This window comes from Symphalangus syndactylus, chromosome 8 (genome assembly GCF_028878055.3).
Source record: "Symphalangus syndactylus isolate Jambi chromosome 8, NHGRI_mSymSyn1-v2.1_pri, whole genome shotgun sequence".
In the NCBI taxonomy this organism is placed as follows: Eukaryota; Metazoa; Chordata; class Mammalia; order Primates; family Hylobatidae; genus Symphalangus; species Symphalangus syndactylus.
The window spans coordinates 82941448-82964225 of record NC_072430.2 but is presented as its reverse complement, the minus strand read 5'-3'; the positions used below and the strand labels follow the sequence as shown (position 1 = coordinate 82964225).

The 22778-nt window shown below is 38.0% G+C and overlaps 1 protein-coding gene across 2 annotated transcripts in view; it reads left to right on the top strand.

Moving 5' to 3' along the window:
- Positions 1–22778, top strand: part of CCDC141 (coiled-coil domain containing 141) — a 238239-nt gene that overhangs the window by 192852 nt on the left and 22609 nt on the right. For both annotated transcript variants that reach the window (XM_055289881.2, XM_055289880.2), the window contains exons 17-22: positions 1743–1892; positions 10467–10607; positions 11322–11516; positions 13223–13406; positions 16661–16773; positions 21127–21243. In XM_055289881.2, the coding sequence (XP_055145856.1) occupies positions 1743–1892; positions 10467–10607; positions 11322–11516; positions 13223–13406; positions 16661–16773; positions 21127–21243 (900 nt within the window). The remainder of the gene's footprint in view (positions 1–1742; positions 1893–10466; positions 10608–11321; positions 11517–13222; positions 13407–16660; positions 16774–21126; positions 21244–22778) is intronic.

The following is a 22778-nucleotide window of genomic DNA, read 5'->3' as shown; positions in this document are numbered from 1 at the left end:
ATCTAGATCTTAGAGTTCATCCAAGCCAGAGCTATCATTTTATGGATGAAGAATTTGAGGCAAACAGAAATTCCCACCTTACCCATAAAAGCCCAGAATGGAGGAGTCCAAGCCTCCTGATTCTAGCCAGGGCTCGTTGGATTTGTTTGATGCCACTGTCAGACTTCAAAAGAGGGGCCTGAAAGAGAAGGAAATATTCCCAGATCAAATTTTCATCAATAACACACTGGACATTGATTCTTAAAAAAAATTCCTTCTTAAACAACAGGTGCTGGAGAGGATGTGGAGAAATAGGAACACTTTTACACTGTTGGTGGGACTGTAAACTAGTTCAACCATTGTGGACATGGATGAAATTGGAAAACATCATTCTCAGTAAACTATCGCGAGGACAAAAAACCAAACACCGCATGTTCTCACTCATAGGTGGGAATTGAACAATGAGAACTCATGGACACAGGAAGGGGAACATCACACTCCGGGGACTGTTGTGGGGTGGGGGGAGGGGGGAGGGACAGCATTAGGAGATATACCTAATGCTAAATGACGAGTTAATGGGTGCAGGAAATCAACATGGCACATGGATACATATGTAACAAACCTGCACATTGTGCACATGTACCCTAAAACCTAAGGTATAATAAAATTAAAAAAAAAAAAAAAATTCCTTCTTCAGCCTGGGCACGTTGGCTCACGCCTGTAATCCCAGCACTTTAGGAGGCCGAGAAGTTCAAGTCCAGCCTGGCCAACATGGCGAAACTCCGTCTCTACTAAAAACACAAAAATTAGCCAGGCGTGGTATTACGTGCCTGTAATCCCAATTACTTGGGAGACTGAGGCAGGAGAATCGCTTGAACCCGGGAGGCAGAGGTTACAGTGAGTCGAGATCCAGCCATTGCACTCCAGCCTGGGTGACAGAGTAAGACTCCATCTCAAAAAAACAAACAAACAAAAACAACAACAACAACAAAAAAAAACACAAAAATCCTTCTCCAGATTTCTAACTTGAGGGGAGAAAAGATTATGTTTACTCTAACAATAGGTATAACATTAATAAAATCATAATGGCCCATTTTATTTTAAAATACATGTAAGATATCCACTAAACTATATGAAATAGAGTGAATCTAAAATATATATTTTTTAAACTGAAAGAGAAATACAAATTATCTGTTGTTATTAATGGAATTGGTTTTTTGCCAGGAAAGAGCTTTCTTTTTAAAGAGTTTATTTTATTAGTACATTTATTTTTAAAAGAAAAAGAAAGCAAGAAGTCTCACTTTGTGCAAAGAACGTAAATTGTTCTCCAATCCTCTTCTGGCCTTGGCCCTGGCAGCCCCACTGTGCTGAGCTGAGATTGGAGCACTTGCATAATGAACCTGAGGTTAGGCTCAAGTTGACAGGAAAATTATAGTGCAGAAATCAAATGTTTCCAATGCATATTTTATGCCTTTTGAAGTAAAATTATACCCTGTAATGAATGGCGTCTCTGAGGAGTTGGGTGTGATGAGCGAATCTTCAACACTAGAGATTCGAGCTGGGAAATGTCTTTTCCATAATGTTGGGTGTCTGGCTTCTTTCTGAAATAATTATGTTCAAATATGTTTAAGGTAAAATAAATCAGGAACCTATTTCTTTTTTTAAAAAGTGTCATTTATGAGTTTCATAATTCAGGTAAATAGCCTACTCGTCTTATTGCTGTTTCGTCCATTCTCTCTGTTACCACCATTTGTCTCTTTTAGCACTGCTCTAATGTTTCTGCAAAGAACCTACAGCAGCAGCTGGAGCTCCTTGAGGAGGACAGCATGAAGTGGCGTGCCAAAGCTGAGGAGTATGAACGGACCCTGTCCCATAGTGTGGAGTACTGCGCCATGACAGACGAGATAAATGAGGTGGGGGTGGGAGGGGTGAGAATTGGCACATTGCCAAAAAGCTATTTGAACCTAAAGCATATGTCTAAATGTCCACATATGTGCACACTCCCACACACACACAAACACACAATGAATCAGGAGACTTTCTTCTCACTTATTTCTTTTAATCCACTGAGCAGTGACCTCAGGCATCTGGAAGTTTGAGTAAACGTCAAGCTCTCAAATTTGTTGAAGTCAGTATGATGTCAGTGCATAGAAAAACCTATAATTCAGTAGTACAGTTTTTTTGGTTGCTTTTGTTTGTTTGTTTTTTGCTTCCCCCTTCTCCCTCAAACCTGTATAGCAGTCATTTGCTTCAGTGGATACAGCTTTTTCAGGACCCAGAGGAAGGGGTGACATTGACCAGTTCATTGCAGCCAACTCCAGCCTGCTGAGATTCTATTTAAGGGTCATTGACTCATAGTGAATCAATGGTGCCAGGGGCCAGGGAGCAGACACTTTGCTTTGGAGGCTACGAAGTATTAGCACTGAGGTCAAGTGGCTGGTTTCATATTTACTCAAACTGACTGGCTTTTCTGGAAAAACAACTCTTCAAGAAAAAAGAAATAACAGATCAAAGTGATCTTCTACATCCATGCACCTCCACATGCTTAATTCTACCTCCTCCCCCTCAACTGTAACAAATCCACAACACCTAGATATTCACTAAATCACAACCACCACCTGCTCCTAGCTAAGCTTTCCATTGAAAGGCTTACTTGTTCTGAGAAAACAACTCACAGATTGGGATAGCAATGGTTCTGATTCTTGACTGGGAAGTGATAGCAGAACACAAGGGTACACATAATTCTAGATTTATCTCCATTTAGAGAAAAATATTTCTGAGCCCATTAAGCCATAAGTCCATTGGGAAAGAAGGTGGTGGAAAAGGAGGCAGAAAACTTTCTTCACTTTCTGTTTATGCCCAGTTTACGTCAACTAGACCCAGCAAGTATCAAATATTATCCAACAACATTAAAGCACAGAAATAAGTATAAATAACTCAACTTTAATGGTGGCCTGGCTCTGAAGTGGCCCTTCCTGTAGGCCACACGTTTACAGACCACAGGCAGGTGCAGGATGGACCATGGCTGGAAGGAAAACCTGAGGGGAAGAGAGCAGGAGTGGCCACTTCGATTCTGTTAAACACGAGGGAAGCAGGAACTGACATCTGATAATGATGTTCATTTCAGCAGTGTGCTACAGGACTGTAGAGTTTCAGCTCAGAATTTGTGTTCCAGGGAGTTGCTTTTGGCTAGAGAGACGTTGACTCTTCGGAGTCGGTAGTGTAATTTGCCCTCTACATGATAGAATGGCCACTTCCGGTTCCTGTGCTGCTGCTCACACGTCAATCACGTCTTGTTAAGGAAAACCGTCAGAGCACATTGGTCTCCCCAAGGCTACCAAATGTGGATTCATGGTCATGGAAACTATTCCTTTACAGTCTTTCCTTAAAGTGATCTTCTTTATTCCTCTTTCTCTCTTCTTTCCTTCTCTCCCCCTTTCTTCCCGTTTTCCCTCCTTCTCTTCCTCCTCCTCTACTTCTGTTTGTAAACCTTCGTCTTGCCAAAATCCTCTCTCTTTGCAGTGATGGTTGGGCTCTACATTTGCTAAAGCGCAAGTGGAGCAGGCTGAGGGGTTTTCCCAGCCCCCTCTGGCTCCGTTTCTATCTCCCTGTAGAGCTGTGACATGTCTCCCTGTTCAGGCCCTTCCAGCAGGAATTCTATTTATAGGGACTGCCTCATGATGAGACTGTGTTTGGAGCCAGCCGGCCGGGATGACAAATTTCCCTTCCTGTCAATAGTAGGGACGCCCCAGGATTGTCTGTACCGTGTCAGGAATGAGCAGCCAGATACATGCGGGTTTGATTTAGGAATCAGTTATTACTTTAGCATGCTGTTACATTTTAAGAGAGATATTCTTCCCATTTGCTTCCACTACTGATCCAGTTCATCTTTCATGTAACTTACAATTTCGCATTTAAATGACCTTTGAGAACTTTGAATCTTTGTCACTTCTGCTTTTTTGTGGAGATCTAGTGAGTGTGCACACCCTGGACTTTCCCACCACAGGCCTAAGGAAAAATAATCAGAAGGAATATTTTCCGTGCCCCTTAGGAAAATAAAAATACGTGTGTTCCAGTTTATATTGTGAATAGCAGAGCCCAAACAGACGGCCAGTGTCCACAGTGGTAATAATATTTGCTATCTAGACATTATTATTGTTGTTATCATTATTAGTCTTTGGGTATAGCTGCTTAAAACGTATGTAAAATTAAATACGATACGTTACACTAATTTTTTTCTGCATAAACAAAATTAGATAACATGCCAGAGGACTAAACCAAGTATAGCATTTAATGTTTAAAGTTGATTTTTAAACACCATTTCACTTTCAATGTGCTTACAGTACTGTTAGAAAGTTCACAGACTCTGACTTGCAATGGATTTTGGAGAATGTCCAGTTCAGTATGTTCATTTTTCAGATAGGAAAACTGAGGAGCATATGACTTTCATGTTATGAATATGCTACAGGACAACAGAGTTTCAGCTCAGGGTGTTCCAGGGAATCAACTTCAGGCCACAGACTTATTTGTTGGGCACCAACATGCTTATCATTTGTTAAACTCAGAATTCACGATTTACATAATATTTCAGTGCCATTCAACCACTGCGTGGTCTAATGTTAAATATCTTCTTTTTTTATGCTTTCCTCTTCTATCCCTATTTTCTGGTATATCTAAAATGTTTGTATGATCTGATATAATAGTACAGTTCATTTGGTTATTTCAAAAAAATTTCTTTCTTCACTGTGCTGTAGCTAACTTACATGGTCTTAACTGCACTGAAAGCCCTTAGAAAAGAACCCAATACCTCAAGGCAAAATAAAGTGTTCCAAATGTGATTTTTAAAAATGTAATGTGATGTGCCTTAAAGACAACGAATGATAGTTTGTGCTTTATATTTGAGAAAAAACCTTTTTTTTCCAATTTCATATGAAGACATAGGAAATTGTAGAACCTTATTTTCTTCTTGTCTACCTACTAGAAAAATAATCTTCAGACTGCCAGACTTTGTGTTGTTTCCTACCCATTTCACACAAAGATACATTTGTATGCTTGAATGTTGAATATAATTCATATTTTTTCTTGCCTGGCTATATAAATAAGTTGTTCATACACAAAGCACAGTAGACATACTCTCTGCCATTTTACATGACACAGAAACATCATTCTTTACACATCTACATTTAGAAATGTAATAAGTAAATATCAAGCATGTTTTCTTCTTTCAACCTGACCAAAAAAATTACCTTTACGTTTACATGATGTTAATGGAAATTTGTAACTCGAGGCTCATATTGCAGATCACAATTACTTTGCTGAAAAGAATAGTAATGACAGAATCAGGTTGGTATCCATTTTTTCAAGTTTTCCACATAGAACTTCCAGATAATTATTTTACCTTACCTTGAAATTTTCCACTGTAGCAACATCTTACCCATCAGGAATTATGCAGAAAAGGACTTAGTATATATGTTCCATGTATCGGCCACATGTTCTAATGGCACAAATTCGTTTTTCAATTTGAATAAATCAGTCAAATGAGTTCCAGGGATACAAGTCGATTAGTAGCAGTAAATTAGAATAGAGGAATAGTGTTGCTATGGACACATACGCAATAAAATTAAAACCGCCTGACATTGTATAGTGCTTTGCCACTGACAAAATGACCGTGGACTGCTATCCACTGGCAGGAAAGGAAGCAGAGAAAGAGTTTGCATAGACGGCAAAACATCCAACAGGGCAGCACAATGGTATAGTACAGACAATAATTATTTTTCAAGATTTATAACCTGAGTTCATCATTTTCTTTAAAAAGGACTCCGTTATATTTACTCAACGAATGTGTTAATGTGGCTTCTGTGTACCAAGCCATAAGAATACAAATAGCAGTGGCTCACACCTGTGTTTCCTGCACTTTGGGATGCCAAGGTAGGAGGATTGCTAGAGCCCTGGAGTTCCAGTCCAGCCTGGGCAAGACGGTGAGACCCTGCCTCTACAAAAAAAACATTTTTTATTTTTTGAGACTGAGTCTCACTCTGTCACCCAGGCTGGAGTGCAATGGTACGACCTTGGCTCACTGCAACCTCTGCCTCCCAGGTTCAAGCAATTCTCCTGCCTCAGCCTCCCGAGTAGCTGTGATTACAGGCATGCACCACCATGCCCAGCTAATTTTTGTATTTTTAGTAGAGATGGGGTTTCACCATGTTGGCCAGGCTGGTCTTGAACTCCTGACCTCAGGTGATCCACCCGCCTCAGCCTCCCTAAGTGATAATTGATAATTGTAGCAAATGATTTGGGTTAAATTTGGAGGTTTTAGGTCTCTTGATTTTGAATGAAGCATCCCTGGGAGGTGATACGATCACAGCTTTCTGTTACTGAATATGAGCATCAAAAAGCTTTTTTTCTGGAGTGAATAAAATGACAGGCAAGAAATGACATTCATGAAATGGACATTGTGGAGATCAACCAGTCATTTTATATTTTTGCTTCTGGCCAAACATGTGCCGTAGTTCTAAGGAAAGTCTTTCTTTTTAAATGCATTAAATGCATTTCTGTTTTAAATATCCCATGTCCCTAACACAAATTGGCCTTGACAGCAGCAAACTTATAAATAATACATTCTTGTGCCAAAACTGGCTCAACCAGCTTCGTCAAGACTAACAATAGCAAGCCAGCCTCAATTGGCATCAGCCTCTTTTCCCTTCTGCTTCTTTCCAGAGAAGCTTTGTTTATTCCTAACCCTGAGAGGGGGCTTACGGCACGCTGGAAAATTTGGCAAAGATGCTCATTCTGCTAATTTCAAAATAGCTATAGTTTTTAAATCTTAATAACTTATTTCTAATTATAGCTATGTTAACTCAGTCTGTTTATTCTATGGTAAATACAGAGGAGCTGAACCCATGAAAAGATGGGAAAATAAAATTATTCATTAAAAATATATTTTCCCTAATTTTCTGAAGACTTTGAGGAACTTTAATATGAATTATAACATCATTTCAAGATTTCTAACAGGGTAAACTTTTTCTCACCCCAAGCTTGGGGTGTTTTTCTCCACTTATGTGCTCAACTTGAGCAGTTGTCTCAGACCCATCCCGCCATTCCCCATTGTTGACAAGCTGACTAAAGTTAGAAACAGCTGTGTGAACAATGATACCACAGCCCAGCAACTATGGCACTTGGTTCCTTTAAAAATATGACCACAAGTTATGTGGGGATTAGATGGGAAGTTAAGTTTTCATATTGGAAAGTGCAGGTAAGAAAATTAAGAATGGCAAGATTTTTCAATCACTGAAGGTAGTTTCATGTATGCTGCTTTCCATTCGTATCTGCAGTAGTCCTGAATTTAAGTTGAAAAAGGCACAGAGATATAGATTTAAAATGGATTTCCAGTGAAACCAAAAGAGAAAAGTGCCAGCAACTTTGTCAAGGGAGCTCATGTGTCAGAATGAAGCTGATCCCATTTCACATACTCATAGTGTCATGAACATTCTTTGACCTTATAAATCGTCTTCAGTGGAAGTGCACATGTTCTGAAGCAAACAGAAATCAAATCACACTCCTCATTTATCAGTCTAAAATTTCTTAATCCAAAGTAGATTTAAAATCTCATGGTTGAGAATTAAAGTATTAAATCTCAGCCTTTCTCTATTTATCATATTCAAGTAGACGTTGAACTTTCCCATTTAAAGCAGATGTAATCCAATGGTTATCACGTTAATGACAGAGAACCCTCTTCCTTTCTCTAGACTAAGGTTTTCTGATATATGTCACATTTCAGTAGAGAAAAATATATGACTATATTTTATATATTCTTATACATAAGTAGAAGAATATATAAGTTTATTTTCCAATGGATAAATGTTAGTGACAGGGCGTTTTTTCCCTTTATTTTTAATTGTGGTAAAATGCACATAGCATGAAATTTACCAGCTTAACTGTTTTAAGTGTATAGTTTAGTGGTATTAAGTACGTTCACATTGTTGTGAACCCATCACCACCATCCATCTGCAGAACTTTTCTATCATCCTAAACAGGAACTCTGCACTCATTAAATAGTAACTCGTTATTGAGATGTTTTTTAAAACAATAATGTCTGGTTTCCTCAGATGTGGTACTTATTACATTTATAGTTGCAAAAACTCTTGCCAAAATTTTACGTAAATTACTAAGGATATAACGCCTTTATATCTCAATCTTATAAAATTGACATTATCCTTTCCTGTTAAAACCAAACGTATGCACATTAAAACACTGAGTGCCATAGAATGTAAATATTTATTAGTTATTTCGCAAATATATCAACTGAATATGATCTTTTAAATATTCCCGAGTTTCTAATAGAGAAATAATGTTCAAATTCTGAAGATTTTCACTTTTTCTGAACATTACTGATTTATTTATCAGTTAAAGTGGTTCATGCCATCTCTATGCTTGGTTTAGTTTGTAACTTAATGTTCAACAACTTTATTTACCATATAAACTAAACAACACTGATTAAGTATATGTGTATCAGATGCAAAAATTCTATCAGTATAATAATTTCCGTGTGTAATTCCACTAGGGCTTTAAAGTTGATGTCTCCAAGATGTGTTAAAGATAAGATAAAGGCTTTATTTTCACAGTCTGAAGAATTTGAAATAAGCATTTTGAGAAACCATGCATTTTGTAGGGCAAGTATGTTTTTCTGCATTACAATTCTAAAATCTAGCACATACACAGTCTTTATTCCCTCCGAAATAATTTGTTTGCTATCATTGAAAAGAATTTTAATGCTTTTCTGACTTCTCTTATCTTAGCTCAAATTTATCAACCATGATATTGTTCACTCTTGCTGTTAAATGCCTCCATATAATCTGAGAAGGTGTTTTTTTCTCTGTACTTCTCTTTGTTGATAATACAAAAAGAGAGTTGCCTGTCAATACGCTTATCCTTCTTAAATATAGAGAAGGGACAGAAAGTGGTGCATTTAATGGAACTGCACTGCTTAGAAATTTGGTGCACTGGTAAAGTTGAACTGTTGTTAAGACTGTCAAAATCTAACCCCTATGTATAGCTATATGCTTTATTTATACACAAGTTAGCATAGCCGTCATTAACAACAACTCTCACTTTACTTTTTTTGTTTTTGAAGGATCTCTGAAGTTAATGGTCTATATCTAAGAAGTAAAACTCTTTTCAGAGCTGCTCACGAAAAATAATTTTTAACTGGGCACATACAGTTATTTTTCTACTAAATCTCATATTTGGTCTTCTCTTCCACCCCACCATTGTCCTGGGTGGTCTAAATGTCAACACTTCGTTGACCTCTTCAACATTGATAGGTTTTTGGAGCCTTCATAAAAGTATACATGATGGCTGTGAGAGAGTATTGGAAGATAGATCTGGGGCAAATATTAGTATATCAGAAACAGAATGAATGCGAAAAAAATATCAAATAAATTCAAATAAGAAAACTAGGGTTGTTAAAATTTATGTATGATATGTGAGAAATTTTCTTACTTGAGGGACAAAGGAATATTCTATAGCTATAATCCTAATTAAAAATTACAAATCGAAAAGTATTAACAAACATTTTATAATTACTTATATTTGGAAGATACATTTAAATTAACTTTGTATGTCCACTTGGCAGATTTGTTTTCTAATGAAAATCACTCTGAGGCTGGGCGCGGTGGCTCAAGCCTGTAATCCCAGCACTTTGGGAGGCCAAGGTAGGTGGATCACTTGAGGCCAGGAGTTCGAGACCAGTCTGGCCAACATGGTAAAACCCTGTCTCCACTACAAATATAAAACTTAGCCAGGCATGGTGGCACACATCTGCAGTCCTAGCTAGTTAGGAGAGACATGAGAATTACTTGAACCCAGGAGACAGAGGTTGCAGTGAGTCAAGATCCTGCCAATGCACTCCAGCCTGAGTGACAAAGTGAGACCCTGTCTCAAAAAAAGAAAGAAAGAGAGAAAGAGAAAGAGTGAAAGAAAGAAAGAAAAATGATGAGTTCATGTCTTTTGTAGGGACATGGATGAAACTGGAAACCATCATTCTCAGTAAACTATCGCAAGGACAAAAAACCAAACACCGCATGTTCTCACTCATAGGTGGGAATTGAACAATGAGAACACATGGACACAGGAAGAGGAACATCACACTCCGGGGACTGTTGTGGGTTGGGGGGAGCGGGGAGGGACAGCATTAGGAGATATACCTAATGCTAAATGACGAGTTAATGGGTGTAGCACACCAACATGGCACATGGATACATATGTAACAAACCTGCACATTGTGCACATGTACCCTAAAACTTAAAGTATAATAATAATAATAAGGAAAAAAGAAACAGAGAGAGAGAGGGAGGGAGGGAGGGAAAATTACCCTAAATACATTTTTAAGATAATGAATATTTTGAAGTGTTCAGATGCTTTGATTTATTGCAAGTGACTTTGTTTTCTTATTTTAAGGAAACCACCTATTTCTTTTTATTGAATTACAGCTCAAAGACGCATTCAAAGATATCAAAAAGAAATTCAATAATTTGAAGTTTAATTACACTAAGAAAAATGAAAAATCTCGGAATCTGAAGGCGCTTAAATATCAAATTCAGCAAGTTGATATGTATGCTGAAAAAATGCAGGTAATAAGAAAGTATGGTTTGTATATGTGTGCATGTGTATGCATGTACTACACGATTATTGCAAAATTGTTTTGAATTTCAAATCTAGATACCTAACTCTGGCTTTTTGTAGCATTGAGACTCAAAGGGTATTTTTCCATTTTTATAACAATTTTATCCTTCATGTAAAAATGCATAATAAATTGATTTGTCTCTTGAGGCAGATCCAGAATGGTTTCTGCCAAACCCAACCTGTCTATTTCCATTCTTCTCCCCAACACATACACACACGCATGGATGCATGCACGTGCCTTCTACACTCCCCCTCCTTTTCTTGCATCCATCTATGTCATTAGTTTTGCTGCTCCTATAGCCTCTTATTCCTACCTTGATTATTACATGTACTGGCTAGATTATTTCAATGCCTTTTCCAGGAGACAGTGAGCTTATTGAGGACAAGTATTTGATTTAATTATCAATGTCTTTAAAAAAGATCATATTACTAGTCTCAAAATCTGGAATACTCTTGTGTACATTTTCTATTTATTTGCTGAAGCTAAATCAATAGAATTTGGGGAAAACTCATTCTTTCCATAATATATTTATAATAATTATTATTTTAATAGATTGGAGGAAGCTGCAAAAGCTTTTACCAGTTGTTCTCTCAGTATTTAGTCACTAGCATCATAAATACAAATGGAATGTTATTTTAAAAACTTTTTGTTTTTCACACAGGCTTTGAAAAGGAAAATGGAAAAAGTTAGTAATAAAACCTCTGATTCTTTCTTAAATTATCCAAGTGATAAAGTTAATGTCCTTTTGGAAGTCATGAAGGATTTGCAAAAACATGTGGATGACTTTGACAAAGTTGTGACAGATTACAAGAAGAATTTGGACCTGACTGAGCATTTCCAGGAGGTGATAGAAGAGGTATTCTCTTTTTGCAGCGGTATCCACGTTGTAATGTTGTTTTCAAAAATCATTTTGCAACTTTAAAGCAATGTTGCATTAGCTGTTATTGTCATTATATTAATTTATCATGCTCCTTTTCATGATTTTTTTTCCTTAGGAGAATTCTCTGAAATAGAATTGTTGGACCTAAGGGGATGAATGTTATAAGGTCTTTGATTTTATTGGTCAATTTCTCTTGAGAAAAGTCTTTACTAATTTACCAGCAATGTATGAGAGTTCCTGTTTCTCCATAACCTCATCAAATGAAGATGTTTAATTATCATGAAATTATGTTCACTGCTGGATATCTGTTTAAAATGCTGGGAATGGCTTATTTATTTCACAGAACTTGAAAATATTTATTTTAAAAAGTGATACTGTGATATTTCAGCTACAAAAAGTTGCTATTCGTGTTTTCTTTTATTACTGTCAAGAAGATAAATGGTAGAGTTTACGTAAAATACATGAAATTTGGCAAGTTAAAGTTACTGTTTGAACACTTTGTATTGAAGAAATTCTGCACTTGAAGTTCTTGAGTGTTCTTTGTTGCCCATTATTGTTTGAGATACAGAACGTCTTTACCACTAATACAGCTGAGTTTTTAGATTTAACACCAGATTAAGGAGAATCAAAATGATCAATCTTCTACATATGATGTATAACTTTGTGCCCCCTCCGTGGCACTTATTTAAAACCAGCTTCTAACAGAGTCATGTGTTTCTATTTCTCACCCTGCCTAAGTGCTTCAGGCCTGGGTCACACATTCCTTCCATCACGGTTATTTATTTATTTTTGAGATGGAGTGTCACTCTGTTGCCCAGGCTGGAGTGCAGTGGCGCAATCTCGACTCACTGCAAGCTCCGCCTCCCGGGTTCACGCCATTCTCCTGCCTCAGCCTCCCAAGTAGCTGGGACTACAGGCACCCGCCACCACGCCTGGCTACTTTTTTGTACTTTTAGTAGAGACGGGGTTTCACCATGTTAGCCAGGATGGTCTCAATCTCTTGACCTCGTGATCCGCCTGCCTTGGCCTCCCAAAGTGCTGGGATTACAGGCATGAGCCACCACGCCCAGCCACAGTTTTTTAATGAGAAACTGTCTCATTCTCCACTGTGTTTGGAAACTGTTTTCTACTAAGAAAAGGTGAAATGCTATTTGTCGGATGATATTTTCCCATTCATAAACTAAATCTTATTCTTTAAAGATAATTTATTTATCAGAGTATTCATCAGGCAATACTTTAGCAGTGTATTATTAATGATATCAATTCTTTATGCTGGATTGTGAACATTTGGCTTTTTTCTTGCCATTTAGCATGTATTTGGATTCTTTTTAGTGCCAGATGCTTTTTATCCTGCCTGTTCTTATAAGTCTGCAACATTCCTCTTAGAAATTATATTTTAGGCAAACCTAAGAAGGTAGGAGAATCAAATATATTTTCATATTTTTACTTTCTTATAGTTTTATTTATATGTATTTTCATATTTGTATTTATTTCTGCCGCTAACATTTAAGTGCAATAGAATACAATCATGTTTTCATATTTTCTTTATTATGACTTAGAAAGTTCAAGCCAGTGTGAACATGAAGTTGAGGGAATTAAAATTTGATACTTCACTGGTCAAAATTAAGAACTTTAGAAGGATGGTATTTCTTTCATCTGTGCTTTATCCTATCTAAATTTAGTGTCACTTTTGGTACGAAGATGCAAGTGCTACAGTTGTAAGAGTTGGCAAATATTCCACAGAGTGCAAGACAAAGGAAGCTGTGAAAATTCTCCACCAGCAGTTCAATAAGTTTATTGCACCCTCAGTGCTGCAGCAAGAAGAAAGGATTCAGGAGGCCACTGACCTTGCTCAGCGCTTATATGGTGAGATCTCTTTTAAGATATACAGTGACTGGCCATTGAACAAATCTATACTGAGCCTAATCCAGTAGAAAGCAAGAGTGTGGCAAGTCCTCAGTACACCAACCTATTCAGGGAAAATGTTCAAGGTAAGAGCCCACAGCCAGGGAAAGCAAACAGGGAACAGAGGGAGGAATTTCTGACAGCAGATGAAGCCTGCAGATTTTTACCTACTTTGTGTAAGCCTTCCTTCTCTATTCTCTTTTCTCCTCCATCCCTGTTGTTCATCTCTAGGGTAATAACACCAGAACAATACTCAGCTTATATAAACAAACAAACAAAAAACATCTAATTTCCACTAGAGTGATTCATGAAAATCATACAAAATTTCAGTAATACTTTAAGAAGACATAAAGCTAAGACTGAAGTCTCCAGCCCTCTCCTTTCTATGAGGCTTTTGGTTCACAAATTTGAGAAAGACCTGGAAAATTCTCCTTCACTTTCCTCTCACTTGTGGAATAAATGGGAGAACTCAAATTGCCATATTACAAGTTCTGCTTTCCTCTCTCCCATGACTAGAAAAGATAATGTCATGTCAGCCTGAGAGATCCTTCTTCCTAAAAGAGGCACCCCATTTAAGAAGTCCATGGAGGATGATAGTTCTTGAGGGCTCTGAGGAATAAGTTCCATGAATTCCCTGGTATCGGTCCTATGAGACCCAGAGTAATTCCCAGTGACCAGGCAAATGCAGCCCAGAAAGAAGACACAACAGTTGGTACAAAATGCTTAATTTGCCTGCCCATGGCTGTGCCAGATATTTTCTCTTATAACATGAAACGCTACCCATGGAGAGCCATAAACTTTGTAGTATACTACTTAAATTGTTGAGAATGAATTATTCATAATATTCCAGAAGAAAAGGATAGAAACATAAAAATAATAAAATATGGATTGAAAAATTAATGGAAACTAAGGTGACATCTTCTTGCTGGAGTTACTATGTAAGTGCACTAAATATTTTAGAGACACTCTGCTCCCATAGCCTGGTATATGTTTCCTCCACGATTGAACTTTTTACATTGTAGTATAAATACCTTCTCTACTGCCCATAAACTTGAGGAAAGTATATTTTTTTCAGTGTATTTGTGCCTGGATCAGTGCCTATTCAATCTCAGAGCATGAGAAGTGCTGACAAAGACCCTAAAAAGTTAAATTCCCTTCCCCTCATGCAAGATCCTGCATCTGGCTTTGTTTGTATTCCTGGCACTTATTACCAACTGACATTTTATGTAGGTATTTGTCTGTTGCCTGACTTTCCTTACCAGAGTGTAAGCTGTATTCAAGGAGGGATTTTGCCTGTTAGTTCACTGTCTGATGGCACATACCAACTGCTTAACAAATATTTGATAAATAAATGAATCACTGAATGAATAAATGAATGACATGAGTCTCCATCTGTTTGGTAGGGAAGCTATATATTTTTTAAAATTTGCATCAAGGGAGGCACTTTAAGATCTTATCAACTCTTGCAAGCTCAGAATTTTCATGCAAAAATTTATCTCAAACAAATTTGTGCATACTTGTTATCTACTAAGAGCTGTGGCTGTTATAAAGACAATTAAGACCTAGTTCCTGCATTCAAGAGACCACAGTCTAGTCCTTGAAGTCATTGTATGGTAAATGGAGTGAGAAGGACATAAAATGTTCATGCTTGTTTGCTAGGGCTGCCGTAACAAAATACCACTGACTGGGTGGCTTAAACAGAAACTTCTTTTTTCACACTTCTGGAGTCTGGAAGTCCAAGATGAAGATGCCAGCAGGGTTGGTTTCATCTCAGGCCACTCTGCTTGGCTTGCAGATGGCTGATCCCTTGCTGCCTCTTCACGTGGTCATCCCTCTGCACACACACGCCCCTGGTGTCTCTCCCTCTCCTTGTAAGAGCACCAGTCACATTGGATTAGCACCCCATCCCAATGGCCTCATTTTAATTTAACCACCTCTTTAAAGATCTCATTTCCAAATACAGTTACATTCTGAGGTACTGGGAATTGAGACTTCAACATATGAACTTGGCAGGATGGGGGGACATAGTTCAGCTCATAACAATGTGTGATACAATCTTGGCCTAGGGTGTAGAGTCAGATAGTCCTGGGTTCAAATACCTGTTCCCCCATTTATCCCCATTTATTGTCTGGGTCACCTAAAGAAGTCCTTTTTTTTTTTTTTTTTTTTTTTGAGACAAAGTCTTGCTTTGTCACCCAGGCTGGAGTGCAGTGGCATGACCTCGGTCCACTGAAACCTCCACCTCCTGGGTTCAAGTGATTCTCCTGCCTCAGCCTCCCAAGTAGCTGAGATTACAGGCATGAGCCACCACACCAGGTTAATTTTTGTATTTTTAGTAGAGATGGGGTTTCGCCATGTTAGTCAGGCTGGTCTTGAACTCCTGACCTCAAGTGATCTGCCCACCTCGGTCTCCCAAAGTGCTCGGATTACAGGCATGAGCCACTATGCCCAGGCAAGAAGTTCTTTTGAGCATCACATTCCTCATTTGTAAAATGTCAATAGTAGTAGAATCTATCCAAGGATTACGTTGAGCAATGGTTACACAGTGCTTAGGCACAGGCAAATAATAAGCATGTGCTACATGGTAGCTATTTTTATTACAATAGAGAGAGAGAACCCCAGTGGAAAAGATTAAGACTATCTTCACAGAAATGTTGGCATTTCTGGTGGACCTTAAAGAGTAGGTTGTATTTTGACAGCAGAAATTGAGAGTGGAGGGACAGTAGTCCTGGTAGAGGAAGGAATACTCAGCTGCTGTGTGGATCTTCAGGGAGGAGTTGCTGGTTCCATTTGGCTGGAGACAAAATACAGGAGAGAACTAGAGTGACATACATTTGGGAGAGGCAGATTGAAACCGTGTTATGGAAGGGCCTTGAATGCCATCCTGAGGAATTTGTTCTTCTCTAAGCAGAGAGGAACCACTGAATGTTTTGAACAGGAAAAACTAAGGAGAATTGAGCTTTAAGACTATTCATGTAGCAACATTATTTAGGTTACATGAAAGTGGCGTGGTACAGCAAATGTAATCATTTTCCTAGAATATCTAGCTTTTAGAAACATGTCTTTATTCGTTTATTTATCTGTTCAGCAAATATTTATTAGGAACTTACAATTTATCAGCCCTTACACTGGACAGGGAGATAAATTTATACCTGGACTTTTTTTCTTGCTAAAAATTTGACCTTTAAAACTAGTTTCATCCTTCTCCTCCCCAGGTTTGGAAGAAGGACAGAAATATATTGAGAAAATAGTGACAAAACACAAAGAGGTTCTTGAATCTGTGACTGAATTATGTGAGTCCCTCACAGAGCTTGAAGAAAAACTGGAGGTAATTTTTTCTTCCTAGAATATGTATTTTCAAGCAAAATAAATAAAAATGTGTTAATCAAATGTCTTCTGGTGCAAAGACATTTTAATAGAATTTCTCAAGGGACATAATGTGCACATTTGTTTTATAGCTTTCCAACATAATTATCTGGGTGTTTCTAATAATTAATTCTATTTCTTTCCCATCACTGCAGAGAAAAATATTGCTGGGAATGAAGGCTAAACACAATTAAGGTGTCTGGTTTACATTTTCATGGATCATATCCTAAAAAATGTGTCCCGTTAAGACTCTGCCTGTAAACTTTGTATTAAGTAGCCTATGGTTTTGTTTCATAATTAAGTAGCCTATGGTTTTGTTCATAAATAATAGATGCCAGGGTTTTTTTTTCCTCTCCAAATTGTGGCACCAGAGAAAATAAAAGTAATCTTCGGTTACTATATTCATTCAACACTTTTCCTCATGGAAATAGTAAACTAATCATGATCACTTTTCGTAGAATACAAATTTGATGGTAACAAATATAGAGAATATGTTTATGTCTAAGCAAAACCAGTTAAAGTGAAATACATATGTTTCTTTGTCAATGTCATGTCAAAAACTGGTTTGATTAATGCTGTTTTTATAGCTGGCTGAAAGAACTGGTTGTTGAGGATGGGGAGAATAGCAAGGTCATTAAGATCAAAGGCTGTAGAGCAAAGCACAGTTGCCTTGAAATACCAACTCCCTAAATAATTGGATTTGTGACCTTGGGTAAATTATTTAATCTCTCTGAGTCTGTTTCCTGATCTACAAAGTGGATCCCAGGGTAGCCCGGAGGATTGACTGTGAAGATACTCAAGATTATTGTTGTGATAATTGTTATTGAGGCCTAGTGGTGGTCTTGCAGTTCAGAGCAGAATTATGTTTATTTCTAGCAGCCACTTTTTTCTGTAGGAATTTCCATGTCATGAATTTATTTATTTATTCAAATGGTTTGTGAGGCTTTTAATTCAAATGGTTTGTGAGGCTTTTAATTTGGTGGGTGCCCAACCAAATTATCTTTATCCTTTGGTTAAGAATCTAGATTTTTTTAACCATTTTACCATTTTAAATAACACTACAATGAACATCTTCGTGCATAGCTTTTTCTTTCTTTTGTATTGTTACCCACACATAAATTCTACAATCAGGTTTGAGAAAACTGAAATTTTTAATATATGAAATGATTAATATTTCTAATATATATGTTATTTGCTTCCCATCATTGTTTCACAATGATAATACACCATATATCTCATGTTATCTTTTTCAACATTTATCCTTTCCTCCCCACCTCCACCCCACCCCCGAGGACCTGCTGCTGCTTCTGACTTCCAATATGAAGGCTGAAAATCGCTGCTTCCTCCGACTCTTTGCTCTTCATGGTCTATAATATTCCTCCCATTTACGTTGCACATCTTCAAGTGAGGGTCAGCTTCATAAAATCTACTTTCTTCAAGTTATATCCCTTTCTAGCTTTTACCTTGATGGCTATTCTTCCTGAAAGAGCTGTTTCCACAGCCTCTCCCACTTCCTCATTCTCCGTTCCTTACACACTCAGTGTAGTCAGGTTTGCATTCTCTTTTTCTCACGCTCAACCTGTCACTTGGATTCTCTTTTGCAGTAGTCAGGAGTCCCCTAATTACACTCCCAGCTAGATTACCCTTCCTAAATAGTTCTGCTAGTGTCATCTTCACATTCACAACACTCTACTACAAACTCTTCCTTACCAAGTCAAGTTCCAGTTCAAGGCCTTTCAATGTTCTGAAGCTGGTCACCTTTCCAAACCATTGTGCTTCTGCATTCACTGTAGGTGTGTGTCCCACTGATCTACTATGCTCCCTGGGATTTCCCACTTCTAAACCTTTACTTCAAGGACATGACCTTCTGTCTCTGTTTTTCAAAATCTTACCGTCTCTCAGAGCCAAACCCAAATGCTGCCTCCCCCATAAATCCTTTCCTTAGCTATATCACTCCCTCCCTGATCTCCCATGCCACTTGTGTGCCTTTCTACCTGTCTTAGTCCATCCTAGCTGCTATGCCAAATGCCATAGACAAGATGCCTTATAAAAAACAGACAGTTGTTTCTCATAGTTCTGGAGGCTGGAAGTTCAAGATCAAGATGCTGGCAGATTTGGTGTCTAGTGAGGACTTCCTGGTAGCTGTCTACTCACTCTAACCTTACATGGTAAAAGAATGAGGGGTATCTCTCAGGCCTCTTTTCTAAGGGCACTAATCCTATTCATGAGGGCTTTACCCTCATGACCTAATCACTTCCCAAAGGCATCATCTCCTAATACCATCGCCTTAAGGATGTGGATTTTAACACATAAACTTTGGGGGAACATAAACATTCAGGCTATAACACTAGTATAATCATACATATAACTACTACATATAATTACATCACATATAACTACTGTTGCCATCCCAACCCTCTCTACTTGATTATACTTAAGGAAACCCTCTGGCGCTGCTAAATTTAGTGTCCCACGCAATATTTAACACTATGCTTTGCCTTGTATTTATTTATTGATTTATTTATTTAGAGACAGTGTGTTGCTCTGTTGCCCAGGCTGGAGTGTAGTGATGTTATCATGGCTCACTGCAGCCTCGACTTCCCAGGCTCAAGCAGTCCTCCAACTTCAGCCTCCCAAGTAGCTGGGACCACAGGCATGCACCACCACACTCGGCTAACGTTTTGATTTTTTTGTAAAGTTGAGGTCTCACTATGTTGCCCAAGCTGGTCTCAAACTCCTGGGCTCAAGTGATCTTTCTTCCTTGGCCTCTCAAAATGCTGGGGTTACAGGTGTGAGCCACCACACCTGGCCTGCTTTGCTTTTTAAAGCAGGTACTCCAGAAAGAGTTTTGGCATTTGTAGTAAATGCCCAATGGATTGGTACAGAGAAGAACTATCTTTCAGTGCTTGAAGATGTTTAATTTGGGTGGATGTAGAAATGAGAAAGGGTCTCTCTGGCAAGAGAAATAGGCATCAGCACTATCTTTATGAGTTACAGCCGCAACAAACACTGGGCAAAGAATGCTTACCAGCACTTTACAGGTGTTTGTATGAGGAGAGCAAATGTCTATTTTTTATGTTATTAAATATAAATGTTGATGCTATGGCTCTCCTTTCAAAGTTATAGAAAGTGGGCTCAGCAATTCCTGTCAAGGCTGAAATAGTGATAGAAATCCTTTCTAATGTATAGCAATTTGAGACTTACAAAGGACGTTCATATACATTATCTCCAGTGATTTCCAAATAATGTTGAGACGAAAAGAAGGCAAATGTTTTCTGTGTAGAGGTGAAAGGAAAAGTCCAAAGAGGGTAAAAATGCTTTACATGGGCCCCAATAGTCAATAGTGGTAGATCTGAAATTTGAATTTAGATCTAATTCAAAATCTAGCATTCTTTCCACACCAGCTGATATTTTGGAATAAGATATCAGCTGCATACCAAAGCAGAGTGACTCATTGAGCAGCACAAACCAGTTCAGTTTAGAGTTGGGACTGAAAGCAGAATCTCCCCAGTAGTGGGTCTCCCTGAATCCTCCGAGCCAATGTCCCATATGCATTTTGATGAGCATGCGTGTTTGTTTAAGACTCATCTAAGGATTTTATTCCAGGTGGAATAGAGACTCTTCCATTGCAGTATAATTATCATTCTAAACTGGTGTGTTCTATCACGTGGGATACCAGTGGTTCTTTCCACCTTTACAAAGTCTTCTCGCTCTCGCACTGACTCCACAGCACTTTGCAAACCCTCACTACCTCCATGACTAAAACTGAGCCCCATGAAATGCAGGGAACAAAATATCTTCAACCACATGAAGCATCTTGTGTTCTCAATTGCTGTTTTTCTTTACTGTACTCAGTGATATTTTATTCCTCTTTTCAAGAGTCTCCCCAGTATTTTGCTTGTGTAGATTCTCTGGATTTCCTACTTTCTTCTCCCCTAGAGACCTTTAATCATTTCTACCTCACTGCTGCTCCCCAGACTCTCCTAATGGTTTACACTGCCATGCATAATGATGCCTTTCTCTAGAGAATGTTCCTGCAGAAGCATCCTATTATAATGATTACTTTTTTCCTGCTGGGCCTTTCAACAACCAATTTTTACTGGCAATGAACTCTATCAAAGGAATGAGGCAGGAGGGAAACTGTGAGCTGGGAGGGATAATTTTATAAATCACATCATGGGAGTACACCAGTCTCTCGTGGAATATATTTGCTGAAAGGTTGCAAGTGGTCTATGTTTTCTTCCAAGTAGTTAGTGTATGGCACTGTTCTCCAACTTTCCTGGCTCAGGCTCTCACTAACTGTTGCTTTGTACAGCAGGGAGACGTTTTAAAGATGAATCCGAATTTGGAAGACTTCCATGATGATTACATTGACTTGCTAAAGGAACCAGAAAAAAATAAGCAGACAATATTCAATGAAGAAAGGAATAAGGTAAAGAAAACTACTTAACCTCAGCTATTCAGTACTTTTGCTTTGAGGTTAAAGTCATTGTCCATTGCAAAATAAAAGTGAATTGCAGCTTTCTTATCTATCCAAATAGAATTTCCCAATGTAAATGCAATGTGAGTTTCCTCCTCCCTTGCTTCCTTTTGCTCCTCACTTGGTGTTCCTTCTCTCTGCCATGCTGTTTCCTCTGAGCTTCTCACTGTCGAGTACTGAAACCATGACATTTCACAGTAGCATTGGGACAGCCATTTAAATGCCATGTCACCCCAAACCACTTGATTTTCCCATCTCTAGCTGCCTTTTCCATTGTCTTTTTATATCCAGTCCAACTTCAAATTTTACTTCCCCCTTCTTATCCTATTGCCAAGCCATGATTTTTATTGTTTTACACAACCCATTAGCAAACCTTAATACATGAAATTAGATAGTATCTTGTTCCCACAGACTCTACCTCTAAGATGATATTTCCAGGCATATTTACCAAACCATAGAATCCAGCTGAAATATAAATACTAAGGTATTTAGAGAAATATTTAAATTATCATAAAACTTATGCACTTACTGATAAATTAAAGCATGTAACGACTACAGATACTCACAAAAATGCAAATGTATCATGATTTTGAAAGTGTTATTTAAATCACAACATCATGATGGTTTTTCAGCATAAGTTGCTCACTCTCTATTCATAGCTGCTGGACTATAATTAGCTTTTGACTTTTTGCTTTGCCAAGTTGCCTGCTCCCAATGTTTCTCTCCCGAGGAGCTGAAGGAACAATCAAAGTCAACATTATTCTCAACTGTGCTCAAATTAATAAAATATACTTCTTGTGACATGAGAGTTGAAAACAAAAACCCTCTCCAGTTATTTCATGGAGAAGATTTATCTTTCCTTGAAGTCAATATGGTTCTTTCAGCTTTCTTATAGGTCCTTTTCCACAGGTTAATCTCTGTCAAGGCCTGGTGCAGTTATACAACCAGCAGGCAGCAAGTAGTGTTAAGCAAACTGTCTTTTTTTGTGGTAGGGTCTTGAGCCACTTAAACCCAGATTCCTCTCTGAGGCAAAGGAAGGCTGCCAAACTTTGGTCATTTTGCTGGATGTTACTCTTATATCAAATGGTCTTACATTACTCTGATTGGTCTAAATCAGGGTTTCTCAACCACAGCACTGTTGACATTTTGGCCAGAGAATTCTCTATTGTGGGGAGCTGTCCTATGCATTGTAGGAGTTTAGCAGTATTCCTGGCCTTGCTCACTAGATGCCAGTAGCATCTATTATACTAAAATCACTTCAGTTGAGAATGACTGGTCGATATAATAAAGAATAGCCTTAAATGCACCACATTTTCTTAAAAAGCTTTCTAAGGGTTACTAAATCCAACATCCGATCATTTATTTTATTTAGTTCTGCACAGTTTCCTACATTGTGAACTAGACACACTTACTAAGAACTCAGAAACAAAAGTTATTGCTACCAAAGCAAACAAAAATAATTTATACTTAGTAAAAGTAGTTTTTCT